Source organism: Carcharhinus amblyrhynchos, unplaced genomic scaffold, assembly GCF_965287045.1.
Source record: "Carcharhinus amblyrhynchos unplaced genomic scaffold, sCarAmb.v2.hapA chromosome_206, whole genome shotgun sequence".
Taxonomy (NCBI): domain Eukaryota; kingdom Metazoa; phylum Chordata; class Chondrichthyes; order Carcharhiniformes; family Carcharhinidae; genus Carcharhinus; species Carcharhinus amblyrhynchos.
The window spans coordinates 184,742-205,809 of NW_027649946.1; the positions used below are offsets into that span (position 1 = coordinate 184,742).

Here is a 21,068-nt window from a genome sequence, read left to right on the forward strand (position 1 = left end):
CGCCTGTCCCCATTCAGCAGGCAGACAGCACCTGTCCCCACTCAGCAGGCAGACAGCGCCTGTCCCCACTCAGCAGGCAGACAGCGCCTGTCCCCACTCAGCAGGCAGACAGCGCCTGTCCCCATTCAGCAGGCAGACAGCACCTGTCCCCACTCAGCAGGCAGACAGCACCTGTCCCCACTCAGCAGGCAGACAGCGCCTGTCCCCACTCAGCAGGCAGACAGCACCTGTCCCCACTCAGCAGGCAGACAGCACCTGTCCCCACTCAGCAGTGAGTGCAGTCCTCTCTGATGGATTGTAAGCTCGATGTTGGTTGTATTTCCAGCACAGGCTGTCAGAATCCGCCTGGAACTAATCAGACTGAAGGCCATGTCTGTAGTCCAGGAACTCAAGTTAAAGGCACAAGAAGTCTTCACAGTTATGGAGGACTGGCTCGGGTCGAGGTTCCTGCAGGAAATGGAGAGGTACTGAAGCTTGTCTTTATGATGCTTTGACAGCTGATATTTCTCAAAGCTGAAAATGCCCCCATCCCATATCTCCTGCTGCCCCTCCCTATCCTGCACCCTTCACCTACCCTCTCTGCCCTGACCGTCCCCTCTCTCCAACACATATCCTCCTCCCTGCTCTGCTCCTACTCACCATCCTCCCCTCTCAGACCAATTACTCCCCCCCACCTCTCCCTCACTCCTCCCCTATGCTTCCCTCCTCCTGGCTTTCACTCCAGACCCCAGTTCTCCCCTTCAGCTCACATCTCCAGCCTCCTGCACTCTTGCCCCCGACTCCTCAGTCCTTCCTCATCCCTGCCTCTGCCTCTGCCTCCATGTGCACTGAATATGACTCACTTCCCATCAGAATCTACAAGTTTCTGTCACAGTGTTGAGGAGGCCACACTCTGCTCAGTGCAGTTCCTGCCCCAGTGAGTCTGGACTCATTTATCAACCCAGATCTCCATGTGTGGGAGGGCCTCAGAACATGGATTGTCAGTGGCATGTGAGCGGGATTGAGTGGGATGTGAGCAGGATTGTCCGGGATGTGAGCGGGATTGAGTGGGATGTGAGCAGGATTGTCCGGGATGTGAGTGGGATTGAGTGGGATGTGAGCAGGATTGTCCGGGATGTGAGTGGGATTGAGTGGGATGTGAGCAGGATTGTCCGGGATGTGAGTGGGATTGAGTGGGATGTGAGCAGGATTGTCCGGGATGTGAGTGGGATTGAGTGGGATGTGAGCGGGATTGTCTGGGATGTGAGCGGGATTGAGTGGGATGTGAGCAGGATTGTCCGGGATGTGAGTGGGATTGAGTGGGATGTGAGCGGGATTGAGTGGGATGTGAGCGGGATTGAGTGGGATTGTCCGGGACGTGAGCGGGATTGAGTGGGATGTGAGCGGGATTGAGTGGGATGTGAGCGGGATTGAGTGGGATTGTCCGGGACGTGAGCGGGATTGAGTGGGATGTGAGCAGGATTGTCCGGGATGTGAGTGGGATTGAGTGGGATGTGAGCAGGATTGTCCGGGATGTGAGTGGGATGTGAGTGGGATGTGAGCGGGATTGAGTGGGATTGAGTGGGATTGTCCGGGATGTGAGTGGGATTGTCCGGGATGTGAGCGGGATTGAGTGGGATGTGAGCGGGATTGAGTGGGATTGTCCGGGATGTGAGCGGGATTGAGTGGGATGTGAGCGGGATTGAGTGGGATTGAGTGGGATTGTCCGGGATGTGAGCGGGATTGAGTGGGATGTGAGCGGGATTGAGTGGGATTGAGTGGGATTGTCCGGGATGTGAGCGGGATTGAGTGGGATGTGAGCGGGATTGAGTGGGATGTGAGCGGGATTGAGTGGGATGTGAGTGGGATTGTCCGGGATGTGAGTGGGATGCAGCTCTGGAGCAGCAGGAAGAGAGGCTGTTTGAGAAAGGCCTGTGGTGATGAGCGAGTGACACGTCAACAGCAGTTGCTGCAGTGTTGTTTCTTGCTGTTATTTGTGGTTAGTTTTTATGAACAGCAAACAGGATCTGTAACATCAGCAAGATTTATAGCACACACACAACTTCCACACGCACACACACACACACACACACACACACGCAACTCGCACTCGCACGCACATATAAACCATAGAAAATTACAGCTCAGAAACAGTCCTTTTGGTCCTTCTTGTCTGTGCCAAACCATTTTTTGCCTCGTCCCACTGACCTGCACTTGGACCATATCCCTCCACACCCTTCTCATCCATTAACCCATCCAAGTTTTTCTTAAATGTTAAAAGTGACCCCGCATTTACCACTTTATCCGGCAGCTCATTCCACACTCCCACCACTCTCTGTGTGAAGGAGCAATCCCTCACCCCCAATATTCCCTTTAAACTTTTCTCCTTTCACCCTTAATCCATGCCCTCTGATTTTTTTCTCCCCTAGCCTCAGTGGAAAAAGCCTCCTTGCATTCACTCTATCAAAACCCATCAAAATCTGATACACCTCTATCAAATCTCCCCTCATTCTTCTACGCTCCAGGGAATAAAGTCCTAACCTATTCAATCTCTCTCTGTAACTCAGCTTCTCAAGTCCCGGCAACATCCTTGTGAACCTTCTCTGCACTCTTTCAACCTTATTTACATCCTTCCTGTAACTAGGTGACCAAAACTGTACACAGTACTCTAAATTCGGCCTCACCAATGCCTTATATAACCTTACCATAACACTACAACTTTTATACTCGATACTCCGATTTATAAATGCCAATGTACCAAAAGCACTCTTTACGACCTTATCTACCTGTGATTTTAAGGAATTCTGTACCTGTATTCCCAGATCCCTCTGTTCAACTGCACTCTTCAGAGTCCTACCATTTACCCTGTACGTTCTACTTTGGTTTGTCCTTCCAAAGTGCAATACCTCACACTTGTCTGCGTTAAATTCCATTTGCCATTTTTCAGCCCATTTTCCTAGTTCGTCCAAATCCCTCTGCAAGCTTTGAAAACCTTCCTCACTGTCCACTACACTTCCAACCTTTGTATCATCAGCAAATTTGCTGATTCAATTTACCACATTATCATCCAGATCATTGATATAGATGACAAACAACAATGGACCCAACACCGATTCCTGCAGCACTCCATTAGTCACAGGCCTCCACTCAGAGAAGCAATCCTCCACTACCACTCTCTGGCTTCTTCCATTGAGCTAGTGTCTAATCCAATTTACTACCTTCCCATGTATACCTAGCAACTTAACCTTCCTAACTAATCTCCCATGGGGGACCTCGTCAAAGGCCTTGCTGAAATCCAGGTAGACAACATCCACCGCCTTCCCTTCATCCACTTTCCTGGTAACGTCCTCGTAAAACTCTAGGAGATTGGTCAAACATGACCTACCATGCACATGTTGACTCTCCCTAATAAGTCCCTGTCTATCCAGGTATTTGTAGATCCTATCCCTTATCACACCTTACAATAACTTGCCCACCACCGACGTCAAACTTACTGACCTGTAATTTCCCGGATTTCTTTTGGAACCTTTTTTAAACAACGGAACAATATGAGCCACCCTCCAATCATCCTGCACCTCCCCTGTGAATATTGACATTTTAAATATGTCTGCCAGGGCCCCTGCAAGTTCAACACGAGCCCCCCTCAAGGTCTGTGGGAATACCCTGTCCGGTCCTGGGGATTTATCCACTCTGATTTGCCTCAAGACAGCCAGCACCACCTCCTCTTTAATCTGTAAAGGTTCCATGACCTCCCTACCTGTTTGCCTTATTTCCGGAGACTTCATACCCGTTTCCTCAGTAAATACGATGCAAAAACCCCATTTAGTATCTCCCCCATCTCTTTTGGTTCCATACACAGTCTACCACTCTGGTCTTCAAAAGGACTGATTTTATCCCTCACTATCCTTTTGCTCCTTTCATACCTATAGAAACTCTTTGGATTTTCCTTTACTCTGTCTGCCAAAGCAACCTCATGTTTTCATTTAGCCCTCCTGATTTCCCTCTTAAGTAGCTTCTTGCACTTTTTATACTCCTTGAGCATCTGATCTGTTCCTTGCTGCCTGTACATTTCATACAATTCTCTCTTCCTCTTAATCAGTGTTACAATATCCCTCGAGAACCAAGGTTCCTTATTCCTATTTACTTTCCCTTTAATCCTGACAGGAACATACAAACTCTGCACTCTCAAAATTTCTCCTTTGAAGGCCTCCTGCTTTCCATTTCCATCTTTACCAGAGAACAGCCTGTGCCAATCCACACTTCCCAGATCCCTTCTCATTTCATCAAATTTGGCCTTTTTCCAGTTCAGAACTTCAACCCGAGGATCAGATCTATCCTTATCCATGATCAGGTTGAAACTAATGGCATTATGATCACTGGATCCAAAATGTTCCCTCACACTCACATCCATCACCTGCCCTAACTCATTTCCCAATAGGAGATCCAGTATCACATCCTCTCTAGTTGGCACCTCTATATACTGATGTAGAAAATTCTCCTGAGCACATTTTACAGACTCTACCCCGTCTAAACCTTTAACAGTATGCGAGTCCCAATCTGTATGTGGAAAATTAAAATCCCCGAATATCATAACTTTGCGTTTCTTGCAGTTGTCAGCTATCTCTCTGCTGATTTGCTCCTCCAGTTCTCACTATTGGGTGGTCTATAATACAACCCCATTAATGTGGTCATTCCTTTCTGTTTCTCAGGTTCACCCATAGGGTCTCTGTAAACGAGCTCCCTAATTTATCCTGCCTGAGTACCGCTGTAACATTCTCCCTGACCAGCAATGCCACCCCCACCCCACCTTTTAACCCTCTGCCTCTATCCCGCCTGAAACATTGGAACCCTGGAACATTGAGCTGCCAGTCCTGCCCCTCCTGTAGCCAAGTTTCACTAATGGCTAAAATGTCATATTTCCATGTGTCAATTCACGCCCTCAGCTTGTCTGCCTTCCCCCCAATACTCCTGGCATTGAAATAGACACACCTCAGAAGATTATTTCCACCACATTCAACCCTTCCATTTGTGATGTTGCCTGAACTAACCTGTCTTTTACCCCTGCTCCACTATCTGCTCTGGCACTGTGGTTCCCACCCCCCTGCAAATCCAGTTTAAACCCTCACCTATAACACTAGCAAACCTCCCTGCAAGTATACTGGTCCCCTTGTAGTTCAGATGTAACCCGTCTCTCTTGTACAGGTCCCACCTGCCCCAGAAGAGGTCCCAAAGATCTAGAAATCGGAAACCTTGCCCCCTACACCACTTCCTCATCCACATGTTCATCTGCCTGAGCATCCTACTCTTACCCTCACTGGCACGTGGCACTGGTAGCAAACCTAAGATTACTACTCTCGGAGTCCTGCTTTTTAACTTCCTACCAAGCTCTCTGTACTCACTCTTTAGGACCTCCTCATTTTTCCTACCTATGTCATTGGTACCGATGTTTACCATGACATCCGGTATGATCCATACACACAAACACGCAACTCCCACTCGCACGCACATACACACACACGCAACTTCCATACAAACACACACAAACACGCAACTCCCACTCGCACGCACATACACACACACACGCAACTTCCATACAAACACACACACACACGCAACTTCCATACAAACACACACAAACACGCAACTCCCACTCGCACGCACATACACACACACACACAACTTCCATACAAACACACACAAACGCAACTCCCACTCGCACGCACATACACACACACACGCAACTTCCATACAAACACACACACACACACGCAACTTCCATACAAACACACACACACACGCAACTTCCATACAAACACACACACACACGCAACTTCCATACAAACACACACACACACGCAACTTCCATACAAACACACACACACACACGCAACTTCCATACAAACACACACACACACGCAACTTCCATACAAACGCACACACACACATGCAACTTCCACACACACACAACTTCCACATGCACACACATAACTTCTACACACACACACATGCAATTTCCACACACACACAGTTCCACACGCATACATCCTACACACATGCAACTTACATGCACACGCAACTTCTACACACACACATACACATATGCAACTTCCACACACATGCACCTGCTACACATACATGCACACACATGCAACTTCCACAAACACACACACACACACACACACACACACACACACACACAGGCCATTCATCCCCACCAGAGAGGTTTACAGCAGGGAAACAGGCCCTTCAGCCCAACTTGTCCGCGCCGCCCTTTTCTTTGAAACCTCTAAGCTAATCCCAATTGCCTGCATCTGGCCCATATCCCTCTGTACCCATCGTATCCATGTAACTATCTAAATGCTTTTTAAACCACTCACTGTGTGAAAAAATTGCCCCTCTGGACACTTTTGTATCTCTCCCCTCTCACCTTAAACCTATGCCCTCTAGTTTTAGACTCTCCTACCTTTGGGAAAAGATATTGACTATCTAGCTGACCTGTGCCCCTCATTATTTTATAGACCTCTATAAGATCACCCCTCAGCCTCCTACGCTCCAGGGAAAAAAGCCCCAGTCTATCCAGCCTCTCCTTATAACTCAATCCATCAAGTCCCAGTAGCATCCTAGTAAATCTTTTCTGCACTCTTTCTAGTTTAATAATATCCTTTCTATAATAGGGTGATATTTATTCTTTTGTGGGACATGGGCATCGCTGGTTGGCCCGCATTTACTACTCATTCCTTGTTGCCCTTGGAGGGCAGATTCCACTGTCCCCCCGACTCCGCCGTCCCCCCGACTCCGCCGTCCCCCCGACTCCGCCGTCCCCCCGACTCCGCCGTCGCCCCGACTCCGCCGTCGCCCCGACTCCGCCGTCGCCCCGACTCCGCCGTCCCCCAGACTCCGCCGTCGCCCCGACTCCGCCGTCCCCCCGACTCCGCCGTCGCCCCGACTCCGCCGTCGCCCCGACTCCGCCGTCCCCCCGACTCCGCCGTCGCCCCGACTCCGCCGTCCCCCCGACTCCGCCGTCGCCCCGACTCCGCCGTCGCCCCGACTCCGCCGTCCCCCAGACTCCGCCGTCGCCCCGACTCCGCCGTCCCCCCGACTCCGCCGTCCCCCCGACTCCGCCGTCGCCCCGACTCCGCCGTCCCCCCGACTCCGCCGTCCCCCCGACTCCGCCGTCCCCCCGACTCCGCCGTCGCCCCGACTCCGCCGTCCCCCCGACTCCGCCGTCCCCCCGACTCCGCCGTCCCCCAGACTCCGCCGTCGCCCCGACTCCGCCGTCGCCCCGACTCCGCCGTCCCCCCGACTCCGCCGTCCCCCAGACTCCGCCGTCGCCCCGACTCCGCCGTCGCCCCGACTCCGCCGTCGCCCCGACTCCGCCGTCGCCCCGACTCCGCCGTCCCCCCGACTCCGCCGTCGCCCCGACTCCGCCGTCCCCCCGACTCCGCCGTCGCCCCGACTCCGCCGTCCCCCCGACTCCGCCGTCCCCCCGACTCCGCCGTCGCCCCGACTCCGCCGTCGCCCCGACTCCGCCGTCGCCCCGACTCCGCCGTCGCCCCGACTCCGCCGTCCCCCCGACTCCGCCGTCGCCCCGACTCCGCCGTCGCCCCGACTCCGCCGTCCCCCCGACTCCGCCGTCCCCCCGACTCCGCCGTCCCCCAGACTCCGCCGTCCCCCAGACTCCGCCGTCGCCCCGACTCCGCCGTCGCCCCGACTCCGCCGTCCCCCAGACTCCGCCGTCGCCCCGACTCCGCCGTCCCCCCGACTCCGCCGTCCCCCAGACTCCGCCGTCCCCCCGACTCCGCCGTCGCCCCGACTCCGCAGTCGCCCCGACTCCGCCGTCCCCCCGACTCCGCCGTCCCCCCGACTCCGCCGTCGCCCCGACTCCGCCGTCCCCCAGACTCCGCCGTCCCCCAGACTCCGCCGTCCCCCCGACTCCGCCGTCCCCCCGACTCCGCCGTCGCCCCGACTCCGCCGTCCCCCAGACTCCGCCGTCGCCCCGACTCCGCCGTCCCCCAGACTCCGCCGTCCCCCAGACTCCGCCGTCCCCCCGACTCCGCCGTCCCCCCGACTCCGCCGTCGCCCCGACTCCGCCGTCCCCCAGACTCCGCCGTCGCCCCGACTCCGCCGTCCCCCCGACTCCGCCGTCCCCCCGACTCCGCCGTCCCCCCGACTCCGCCGTCCCCCCGACTCCGCCGTCGCCCCGACTCCGCCGTCCCCCCGACTCCGCCGTCCCCCCGACTCCGCCGTCCCCCAGACTCCGCCGTCGCCCCGACTCCGCCGTCCCCCGACTCCGCCGTCCCCCCGACTCCGCCGTCGCCCCGACTCCGCCGTCGCCCCGACTCCGCCGTCGCCCCGACTCCGCCGTCGCCCCGACTCCGCCGTCCCCCCGACTCCGCCGTCGCCCCGACTCCGCCGTCGCCCCGACTCCGCCGTCGCCCCGACTCCGCCGTCGCCCCGACTCCGCCGTCGCCCCGACTCCGCCGTCCCCCAGACTCCGCCGTCGCCCCGACTCCGCCGTCGCCCCGACTCCGCCGTCCCCCCGACTCCGCCGTCCCCCAGACTCCGCCGTCCCCCCGACTCCGCCGTCGCCCCGACTCCGCCGTCCCCCCGACTCCGCCGTCCCCCCGACTCCGCCGTCCCCCAGACTCCGCCGTCGCCCCGACTCCGCCGTCCCCCAGACTCCGCCGTCCCCCAGACTCCGCCGTCCCCCAGACTCCGCCGTCGCCCCGACTCCGCCGTCCCCCAGACTCCGCCGTCGCCCCGACTCCGCCGTCGCCCCGACTCCGCCGTCCCCCAGACTCCGCCGTCGCCCCGACTCCGCCGTCCCCCCGACTCCGCCGTCCCCCCGACTCCGCCGTCGCCCCGACTCCGCCATCGCCCCGACTCCGCCGTCCCCCCGACTCCGCCGTCCCCCAGGCTCCGCCGTCGCCCCGACTCCGCCTTCCCCCCGACTCCGCCGTCGCCCCGACTCCGCCGTCGCCCCGACTCCGCCGTCCCCCCGACTCCGCCGTCCCCCAGACTCCGCCGTCGCCCCGACTCCGCCGTCCCCCCGACTCCGCCGTCCCCCCGACTCCGCCGTCGCCCCGACTCCGCCGTCGCCCCGACTCCGCCGTCGCCCCGACTCCGCCGTCCCCCAGACTCCGCCGTCGCCCCGACTCCGCCGTCCCCCCGACTCCGCCGTCGCCCCGACTCCGCCGTCGCCCCGACTCCGCCGTCCCCCCGACTCCGCCGTCGCCCCGACTCCGCCGTCCCCCCGACTCCGCCGTCGCCCCGACTCCGCCGTCCCCCCGACTCCGCCGTCCCCCCGACTCCGCCGTCGCCCCGACTCCGCCGTCGCCCCGACTCCGCCGTCCCCCCGACTCCGCCGTCGCCCCGACTCCGCCGTCCCCCCGACTCCGCCGTCGCCCCGACTCCGCCGTCCCCCCGACTCCACTTTCTCTGACCTTATTCATTACTGGGGCACCTGATTGAAGGATTTTTGAAAACCAGATAAATTACATCTACTTCCCTCCCACTGTTTACTCTCTTCTCAAAAACTCAATATGATTTACGAACATTTGGAGAGGTTTGACATGATCAAGAATAGTCAGCATGGATTTGTCAAGGGCAGGTCGTGCCTTACAAGCCTAGTTGAGTTCTTCGATAATGTGACTGAACACATTGACGAAGGAAGTGCCGTGGACGTGGTTTACATGGACTTCAGCAAGGCGTTTGATAAGGTCCCCCATGCAAGACTTCTTGAGAAGGTGAGAGGGCATGGGATCCAAGGGCCTTTGGCCTTGTGGATCCAGAACTGGCTTGCCTGCAGAAGGCAGAGAGTGGTTGTGGGTGGGGCTTTTTCTGAATGGAGGTCAGTCACCAGTGGAGTGCCCCAGGGATCTGTTCTGGGACCCTTGTTGTTTGTCATTTTCATAAATGACCTGGATGAGGAAGTGGAGGGATGGGTAAGTAAGTTCGCTGATGACACGAAGGTCGGTGGTGTTGTGGATGATCTGGAAGGATGGCAAAAGTTGCAGCAGGACATAGATAGGATGCAGGACTGGGCGGAGAAGTGGCAGATGGACTTCAATGCGGATAAATGTGTAGTCGTCCATTTTGGCAGAACCAACGGGATGAACGAGTACACTATCAAGGGCAGAAGTCTGAGTAGTGTTGAGGAGCAGAAGGATCTTGGGGTCCGGGTCCACAGGACTCTTAAATCGGCCTCGCAGGTGGAGGAGGTGGTCAAGAAGGCGTATGGTGTACTGGCCTTCATTAATCGAGGGATTGAGTTTAGGAGTCGGGAGGTAATGCTGCAACTTTATAAGACCCTTGTCAGGCCTCATTTGGAGTATTGTGCGCAGTTCTGGTCGCCTCACTATAGGAAAGATGTAGAAGCTATTGAAAGGGTACAGAGGAGATTTACAAGGATGTTGCCTGGATTGGGAGGCATGCCTTATGAAGTTAGGTTGAGGGAGCTGGGACTCTTTTCCCTGGAGAGACGAAGGTTGAGAGGCGACCTGATAGAAGTTTACAAAATGTTGAGAGGAATAGATAGGGTGGATTCTCAGAGGCTATTTCCCCGGGTTGAAATGGTCACTATGAGAGGACACAGATTTAAGGTGCGGGGAGGAAAGTACAGAAGTGATGTTAGGGGTAAGTTTTTCACTCAGAGGGTGGTGAGTGAATGGAATCGGCTGCCGTCAGTGGTGGTGGAGGCGAACTCGCTGGGGTCTTTTAAAAGACTTCTGGATGAGTATATGGGGTTTAATGAGATTGAGGGTTATAGATAGGTCTGTAGGTTGGTAGGTGATGTGATCGGCGCAACTCGTGGGCCGAAGGGCCTGTTTGTGCTGTAGTGTTCTATGTTCTATGATTGGCCAAGTCAGATTCCCCTTGAGAAATCCATGCTAATGATTGGTTGTCCTGTTTCTCATTTCTGTTTTCACATTTCTAGCTTCCTCCAAATTTGAGTTTCTCCCTGAATTCTCTCCTTCTCTCGGTCCCTTTGCTACCCAGACAATGGATGCTTGCCTCTTTCCTAACCTGAGTCTTTAAGTTTTATTCATCCAATTTCACCTATTTAGTTCCTTCACTTTAGTGGAAGATATTTTCCTGGTGTTTTGTTGAACACCATTTCAATATTTCACATTGTTCGTTGTTTGTCAATGTTGTGCTCCATCTTATTTTCCCAGAGTCTATTCCCAACTCCTCACAACACTCATCTTCACTCAATGATCCGGGGCTGGAATTCTCCCTAAAGCGCTGAATTGGTGGGAAAACTGTTCCAGATCCCGACTGTTTTCTCAGTTCAGCTTCTCACTCGAATCTCCCCACTCTTTGCACTGTAGACATCCCAATTGTGAATCTCAGTAAAAGCCCAGAGGGTGGGGCCTTTTCATGCCAAAAAGCCTGAAATCAGCAGGATGAGTGGGAACCTGCACATGTGCAACCCCCACCCATACTGCTGGCCCCCATAACCCCTCCAAACACATTGCTGGCCACATCGCTGGCTCCCACAACCCTCCCCACACATATCGTTGGCCCCCATAACCCCTCCAAACACATCGTTTCCCCCGTACCTTCCTCCCCCCACTCACATCGCTGGCCCCTACAACCCTCCCCACACACCCTCAATTTCTACCCCAGCACCAAAATGGACCCCATCAGTCTCACAGCAGACACAGAGGAATTCATCAGGCAAATGAGGCTACGGGAGTTTTTCCACAAACCCCAAGAGGCCAACAGCAAACACAATGAGACAGCCGATGAACCAGAACAGCCGACAGAGAGGTCCGCAGTGCAGCAACCTAAGAGGAAGGAGTCCAATTGGACTCCTCCGGAAGGCCGCTGCCCTCGACTGGACTTGTATGCCCAAACCATCAGGAGGTGCGTTAACACCAGATTCATCAGCCGCACTCACAAGACAGCCCTGAACATCACCCAAGCACAACTCAACACCATCCACACTCTCAAGACCAACCGCAACATTGTCATCAAACCAACAGACAAAGGAGGGGCCATTGTCATACTGAACAGAACGGATTACTATAAAGAACTGTACCGACAACTGAACAATGAGGAACACTACAGACAGTTACCCACTGATCCAACCAAAGAACACACTCGTCAACTCAACACTCTGATCAAGACCTTTGATCTGGACCTTCAGAGCACCCTCTGTGCTCTCATCCCACACACTCCCCACGTTGGAGATCTCTACTGCCTCCCGAAGATACACAAGGCAAACACACTCGGCCGTCCCATCGTATCGGGCAATGGGTCTCTGTGTGAGAACCTCTCCGGCTACGTCAAGGGCATCCTGAAACCCATTGCACAAAGAACCCCCAGCTTTTGTCGCGACACTACGGACTTCCTACAGAAACTCAGCACACATGGAGCAGTTGAACCAGGGACACTCCTCGTCACAATGGATATCTTGGCGCTCTACACCAACATCCCCCACAACGATGGCATTGCTGCGACTGCCTCAGCACACAACGCCGACAACTGCCAGTTTCCAGATGCAATTTTACAACTCATCCGCTTCATTCTGGACCACAATGTCTTCACCTTCAACAACCAATTTTTCATCCAGACACACGGAACAGCCATGGGGACCAAATCCGCATCTCAATATGCCAACATCTTCATGCACATTTCTTCACTGCACAGGAACTTCAACTGGTGCTACACGCTCGATACATCGATGACATTTTCTTCCTTTGGACTCACGGAGAACAATCACTGAAACAACTATATAAGAACATAAGAACATAAGAAATAGGAGCAGGAGTAGGCCAACTAGCCCTTCGAGCCTGCCCCGCCATTCAATAAGATCATGGCTGATCTGTCGTGGCTCAGTTCCACATTCCCGCCCTCTCCCCATAACCCTTAATCCCCTCTCTTATCAAAAACCCATCAACCCGCGTCTTAAAAATATTTAGCGAGGCAGCCTCCACCACTTCAACGGGCAGAGAATTCCAGAGATTCACCACCCTTTGAGTGAAGAAGTTCCTCCTCAACTCCGTTCTAAAACGCCCCCCCTTTTATCTTGAGGCTGTGCCCTCTAGTCCTACTGTCCTTTCTGAGCGGGAAGAGTCTCTCCACCTCTATCCCATCCATCCCATTCAACATCTCATACGTCTCAATGAGATCTCCCCTCATTCTTCTAAACTCTAACGAGTACAAGCCTAGTTTATTCAGCCTCTCCTCATAGCTCAATCCCCCCAACTCCGGTATCAGCCTAGTAAACCTCCTCTGCACTCCCTCCAAGGCCAAAATATCCTTGCGTAAGTACGGCGACCAAAACTGCACACAGTACTCCAGCTGCGGCCTCACCAATGCCCTATACAGCCGCAGCAAGACCTCCCTACTTTTATATTCAATCCCCCTCGCTATGAAGGCCAGCATCCCATTTGCCTTCCTGACCACCTGCTGCACCTGCAGGCTGGGTTTTTGCGACTCATGCACAAGGACCCCGAGGTCCCTCTGCACCGTCGCCTGCTGCAGTTTTTCGCCCCGTAAGTAATAATCCTTCCTACCATTATTCCTACCAAAGTGGACCACCTCACACTTGCCAACATTAAATTCCATTTGCCATTTCCTGGCCCATTCGCCCAGCCTATCTAGATCCTTCTGCAGACTCTCCCCACCCTCCGCGCAATTTGCCGTTCCCCCAATCTTGGTATCATCAGCAAATTTCGACACCATACCCTCGGTTCCCTCCTCCAGATCATCTATATAAATGGTAAATAGCTGAGGCCCCAGCACCGACCCCTGAGGCACTCCACTAGTCACCATCCGCCAATCCGAATAGCACCCATTGACCCCCACTCTCTGCCTCCTATTTGACAACCAATCCTCTATCCACGCTAACACCCTACCCCCAACTCCATGCCCCCTGACCTTCTGCAATAACCTCTTGTGAGGTACCTTGTCAAACGCCTTCTGAAAATCAAGAAAGACCACATCCACCGGCTCTCCTCTATCCACCGCCCTAGACACATCCTCATAGAACTCCAATAAATTCGTCAGACACGACTTCCCTTTAACGAAACCGTGCTGCGTCTGCTCTATCAGTGATATCAACAATGATATATGATGATATCAACAAGTTCCACCCCACCATCAGGCTCACCATGGACTATTCCCCAGAATCAGTTGCATTCTTGGACACACGCATCTCTATTAAGGACGGTCACCTCAGCACCTCACTGTACCGCAAGCCCACAGACGATCTCACAATGCTCCACTTCTCCAGTTTCCACCCTAAACCCGTTAAAGAAGCCATTCCCTATGGACAAGCCCTCCGTATACACAGGATCTGCTCAGATGAGGAGGACCGCAACAGACACCTCCAGACCCTGAAAGATGCCCTCATAAGAACAGGATATGGCGCTCGACTCATCGATCGGCAGTTCCGATGCGCCACAGTGAAAAACCGCACCGATCTCCTCAGAAGACAAACACGGGACACAGTGGACAGAGTACCCTTCGTCATCCAGTACTTCCCCGGAGCGGAGAAGCTACGACATCTTCTCCGGAGTCTTCAACATATCATTGATGAAGACGAACATCACGCCAGGGCCATCCCCACACCCCCGCTTCCTGCCTTCAAACAACTGCACAACCTCAAACAGACCACTGTCCACAGCAAACTACCCAGCCTTCAGGAGAACAGTGACCACAATACCACACAACCCTGCCACAGCAACCTCTGCAAGACATGCTGGATCATCGACATGGATACCATCATCACATGTGAGAACACCATCCACCAGGTACATGGTAAACGTTGTCTACCTGATACGCTGCGGGAAAGGATGTCCCAAAGCATGGTACATTGGGGAGACCGTGCAGACACTATGACAACGGATGAATGAACATTGCTCGACAATCACCAGGCAAGACTGTTCCCTTCCTGTTGGCGAACACTTCAGTGGTCACGGGCATTCGGCCTCTGACCTTCGGGTAAGCGTTCTCCAAGGCAGCCTTCACGACACACGAAGCACAGGCCAGAGGGACCAGCGGGCAAACGTGTCGGGATATGGGGGTAGGGCTTGGGTGGGATTAAAGCAGCTCATGATTTGCCTCCTTGGGCTTGCCATGGCACACAGTGAGACAGAGATCGGATGAAATCGTCTTTATTGCTTGCCAAGAGGATCCCTCACAACAAGATCCCTAGTTCTACCCGCCTCGTTACACAACACCAGATCCAAGATAGCTCGCTCCCTCGTCGGCTCCAACACACACTGTTCAAGGAAACTATCCCAGCAGCATTCCAAGAACTCCTCCTCAAGCCCACCGTGTCCAACATGGGTCGACCAATCAATATGTAGATTGAAATCCCCCATAATTATCGCCGTCCCATTCCTGCACGCCGCATTTATTTGCACGTTAACAGCCCGCCCCACCTCCAGATCATTATTCGGGGGCCTATAGACAACACCCACCAGCGTCTTCCTCCCTTTGCTGTTCCTAATCTCCACCCACAACGATTCCACTTTCTGCCCTTTGGAGCCGATATCTTCCCTTACTACCACCCTGGTATTATCCGTAATCAGCAGAGTTACCCCACCCCCTTTTCCCTCCTGCCTATCCTTCCTAAACACTTGATACCCCTGGACATTCAGCTCCCAGTCCCTGTCACCTTGCAGCCACGTCTCTGTAATGGCCACCAGATCATATCCATTTGTGCTGATCTGCGCCACCAGCTCATCCACTTTATTCCGAATGCTTCGTGCATTCAGATAAAGTGTCTTTATCCCAGCCTTCTCCTGGACCCTATTTGAAGGAACGGTACCAACCTTTCTCATGCCCCCTACTCCCTTTATTATTGGGACATCCTCAACATTTTCCCGTGCCCGTACTCTCTCTTTTACTTTAGACATTGTAATTTCTCCCACCCCTGCACCCTCCCCTCCTAATTAGTTTAAAGCCCTATCTACAGTCCTATTTACACGATTCGCCAGCACTCTGGTCCCAGCACGGTTCAGACCAACCACATCCCACCTGAACAGGTCCCACCTACCCCAATACTGGTGCCAATGCCCCATAAATTCAAACCCATTCCTCCCACACCAATCCCTGAGCCACCCATTCACTTCCTTTATCCTGTCAACCCTACGCCCGTCTGCACTCGGTTCAGGCAGTAGTCCGGAGATAACCACCTTGTCGGTTCTACTTTTTAATTCCATTCCCAGCTTCTCATACTCCCTCCCCAGATCCTCAGTTCGCATTTTGCCTACGTCGCCGGCACCCACATGTACCACAACAACCGGATTCTCAACCTCCCACTCCAGGTTCCTCTGCAGCCCAGATGCGACATCCTGGACCCGAGCACCAGGCAGACAACACACCCTTCTGTGTTCTTTATCCTTGTCACAAAGGACAGTGTCTATGCCCCTAACTACACTGTCCCCAATTACCACTACATTCCTCTTTACTTCTTCCTCTTTGTCCTGTGTCTGCACCACTGTACCGTGGGCAGTTTGCTCATCAGCCTTACAGCCCTCATTCTTGTCCACTCCTGGGAGCAAGAACCTCAAACCTGTTGTGCACTTGCCCGTGACTTGCCTGGGTTTGTAAAACCTCACTCACTGTACTGTCTGGAGACAATACACATCTCTTTAACCTGTGACCAGTGCTCCTTCCACTCACATTGTCGGCCACTTTAGGACTTAAACAGCAGGTTAGGTATAAAGTAATCAGTAATCTGTAAACTGTCTGTGCTTTATATGCTCTGTCTGAGGCCAGAACTCTCCATTCACCTGACGAAGGGGGTAACCTCGAAAGCTAGTGAGTTTACTATCAAATAAACCTGTTGGACTTAAACCTGGTGTTGTCAGACTTTTTACTGTGTTTGCCCCAGTCCAACGCTGGCATACCCACATCATGACTATTCCATTCCCACAACCAAATCTAACCAGTCCTCTTGTAGAACCACTAACAGAAGCTGGAGAAAGAGTCCTAAACTGTGTCTAGGAATTCCATCCTTTTCCTGCTATTTAACCCCTCCCTGTCCCTGTCAATGAGTGGAATTCTGCTGGACTTAGTGATGGATAAGTGGACGTTGTGTTTCAGCTGTCTTTATACAATCTCTTTCTTACAAACAGTACAATCCTATGGCTCTGGTTTCTGATCGTAATTCTCCCTTTGACTTTTGATTTCCAGTATCAACAGCCTGCTAGATGTCGGGTTGGGACATGTGAACGCTGGCACCAAGATTGAGCACCAGCTGATCCTGCACAGTAAGGAATTCTTTGTCAATGGTGATGTGAAAATGGTACCAGACCCTCCACCACTCACGCGTTTGCCTTCCAAAGAGATTGCAAAGGATGGTGAGCTTGCAATAGACCAGCTGCGTAACCTCCATCGACAGTTCATGCTTGTAGCACCTACAGGTGAGTCCTCAGTACAGAAAAGCTGCCATAGACTATATCAAGGGAACCACAAAAACACTCTACCCTGGAAGGAATGGCTGAGTAAATATAGCCGTAAGTTGGCAGACTCTCCTACAGTGCTCATTGGGCCTGGCTTGATAGTAATGGTTGAGTAGGGGATGTGCTGGGCCGTGAGGTTACAGATTGTGCTGGAGTACAGTTCCGCTGCTGTTGATGGCCCACAGCGCCTCATGGATGGCCAGTGTTGAGTTGCTGGATCAGTTTGAAGTCTGTCCCATTTAGCATGGGTGATAGTGCCACACAACACGATGGAGGTTATTCTCAATGTGAAGGTGGGACTTTGTCTCCACAAGGACTGTGCAGTGGTCACTCTTACCGATATTATCAGGGACAGATGCACCTGCAGCCGGCAAATTGGTAAGGATGAGATCAAGTATGTTATTCCCTCACTGTCTGCCACAGTCCCAGTTAGCACCCGGGTGTGCTGTATCCTGATTCACGGCTGAAATTACTGCAGTGTTTCATCTGCTTTCATTCTCTCTTTCTTTCTAATAACATACTGCGGCAACAAAACCAGAAAGTGCTGGATCTGCACAGAGGGAAACAGATTTAACTTCAGAGTTAAGGAGGGGGAGAAATGTGATGGATTATATACTGTATAAGAGGGAGACAGGAGCAGAGTAGAAGGTCAGTGATTGAGATCATATCAAAGATGACGATCGTGTCAAAGGTCACGAGACAGAGGAAGCATTAATTGCAGAGTGAAGGGTCACAGAGCTGCTAGTTGCAGGACAAAGGTAAGAATATATATAAAAACACAATTTGGTTGAGAATATAAGGGGCATGGTTAGTAAGTTTGTGGATGACACCAAGATTGGTGGCATAGTGGACAGTGAAGAAGGTTACCTTGGATTGTAACCAGATCTTGACCAACTGGGCTAGTGGGCTGACAAATGGCAGATGGAGTTTAATTTAGATAAGACAAAGCAGTGGTATAAACACTGCTGAGCTACAGCTGGAGTACTGTGTGCAGTTCTGGTCACCACATTATAGGAAGGACATAATACACTGGGGAGTGCAGAGATTTACAAGAATTTGATTTGATTTATAATTGTCACATGTACTGGGATACAGTAAAAAATGTTGTTTCCTGCGCACTATACAGACAAAACATACTATTCATAGGGTACATGGGGAGAAGTGAAAGGAGAGGGTGCAGAATGTAATATTACAGCTACAGGTAGAGAGAAAGATCAGTTTAATATGATAGGTCCATTCAAACTGTTGCCAGGGTTTGAAAATTGCAGAAGTGAGGAGAGGTGGGGGTGGGGCTGGGGTTGTTTTCCCTCGAACAGAGGAGGCTAAGGGGTGATTTGATTGAGATGTTCAAAATGATGAGGGGGGGTGAGAGAGCGCAGACAGAAACCTGTTTCCCTCGAGCTGAGGGGTCATGGGGTGGCACAGTGCTTAACACTGCTGCTTCACAGTGTCAGGGACCCATGTTCGATTCCCAACTTGGGTCACTGTCTGCGTGGAGTTTGCATGTTCTCCCCGTGTCTGCATAGGTTTCCTCCGTGTGCTCCGGTTTCCTCCCACAGTCTGAAAGACACGCTGGTGCATTGACCTGAACAGGTGCCGGAATGCGACAACGAGGGAATTTCACAGTAACTTCATTGCAGTGTTAATGTAAGCCTACTTGTGACTAATAAATAAACTTTTCTTTAACTTTACCTTTACCTCAATTAGTGGGGACACAGATTGAAGGTGATTGGTAAAAGGGTTCGAGGGAACAGGAGGAAAGACAGAGGGTGGTGGGGGTGTGGAATTCACTGCCTAACTTGGTGGTTGAGGCGGAAACACCTCATTTAAAAGGCAGCCGGGTCTGTGTCTGAAGCGCTGGAAGCTGTGAGGCTACAGACCAGGAGCTGGGGAATGGGATTATAATGAACAGCTAGTTTTTCAGCTGGTGCTGACGGGATGGGCTGAGTGGCCTCTCTCTGTGTGCTGTGATATCTCTTGTGTTTCTATGGGGGTTTCATTCATCCAATGTACAGCAGAATCTGCAATCTGCTTGGAACTGAGTGATACAGAAGGATGTGAGTGTCCTGCTGCATTTATCACAAAAAGTTCATATCTAGGTACAGTAAGTGATTAGGAAGGCAAATGAAATGTTGGTGTTTATTGCCAGGGGAATGGAATATAAAAATAGGGCAGGTTTACTGAAGCTGTACAGGGTATTGGTGAGATCACATCTGGAACACTGTGTACAATTCTTGCCTCTTTATTTGAAAAAAGATCTCATTGCGTTTGAAGCAAAGGGAAAAGGATTCAGTCCGTTCATTCCTGGGCTGACGGGCTGGTCTCCTGAAGAAAGGTTGCACAGTTTGGACCAATACTCATTTGAGTTTGGAGAATGAGAGGTGATCTTATTGAAATACACCAGATCCTGAGAGGATTTGATAGGATAGATCCTGGAGGATGTTTCCTATTGTGGGAGAAACTCAAACCAAGGGATGCAGTTTAGGGATTAGAGATTTTCCAATTATGATGAAAATGAGGAGATTTTTCTTCTCTCTCCATAACACCATAAGACACAGGAGCAGAATGAGGCCACTCGGCCCATCGAATCTGCACCCCCATTCAATCATAGCTGATATTTTCTCATCCCCATTCTCCTGCCTTTTCCCCATAACCCCTGATCCCCTTATTAATCAAGAACCTATCTATCTCTGTCTTAAATCTGTCTATCTCAGAGGGTTATTAACGCGTGCAATTCTCTCCCGCAGAGAGAGGGCCATGGGGCTGGGTCAGTAAATACATTCCAGATTGAGGTTGACAGATTTTGGATCAACAAGGAAGCTGAGGGCAACGGGGTCAGATGGCCAGTATCTTAGTGAATAGCAGAACAAGCTCAAAGGGCTGAATGGCTTACTCCTGCTCGTGAGTGCTATGTTTCTGACGGATTATAATTGCAGCTGTTTATATTGCAGGGTTTATGCTGAAAAAGACATTCATTGAGATTTTACAGGATCTGGTATCGCTGGACCTTAGCTTGGAGCAGCTGCCTGAGCAATGGAGTTCTATCTCTTACTCACAGGTGGGTAGAACCTTCACGGAGATACTGAACATCAGATCACATCATAGAACATAGAACATAGAACATTACAGCGCAGAACAGGCCCTTTGGCCCACGATGTTGTGCCGACCAGTTACAAAACAATGACCCACTAACCTAAACCAATCCCTTTTCGTCCATAAACCTATCCACAGACCTCTTAAACGCCCCCAAACTAGGCGCATTTACAACTGCAGCAGGCAGGGCATTCCAATCCCTCACCACCCTCTGGGTAAAGAACCTACCCCTGACATCCGTACTATAACTACCCCCCCTTAATTTAAAGCCATGCCCCCTCGTGCTAGATTTCTCTATCAGTTAGCTGAGTAACTCCCTGAAAGGACATGAGTTAGGAATCAAGTAGATAGGGTTGTTAGGAAGGCATACTGTGTCTTGGCGTTTATTGGTAGGGGGATTGAATTTAGGAGCCGCAACGTCATGTTGCAACTGTACACAACTCTGGTGTGGCCGCACTTGGAGTATTGTGTGCAGTTCTGGTCCCCACATTACAGGAAGGATGTGGAGGCTTTGGAGAGGGTGCAGAGGAGGTTTACCAGGATGTTGCCTGGTATGGAGGAGAGGTCCTATGA

At 52.4% G+C, this 21,068-nt stretch overlaps 1 protein-coding gene across 2 annotated transcripts in view; it reads left to right on the forward strand.

Moving 5' to 3' along the window:
- The window catches only part of LOC145338875 (sperm flagellar protein 2-like), a 233,647-nt gene that overhangs the window by 153,807 nt on the left and 58,772 nt on the right, over positions 1 to 21,068 (forward strand). Inside the window, exons 21-23 of one of the 2 annotated variants that reach the window (XM_080183275.1) lie at positions 326 to 464; positions 17,134 to 17,363; positions 20,354 to 20,460. In XM_080183275.1, coding sequence (XP_080039401.1) covers positions 326 to 464; positions 17,134 to 17,363; positions 20,354 to 20,460 — 476 coding nt within the window. The remainder of the gene's footprint in view (positions 1 to 325; positions 465 to 17,133; positions 17,364 to 20,353; positions 20,461 to 21,068) is intronic. The other variant, XM_080183276.1, reaches the window with a different exon arrangement.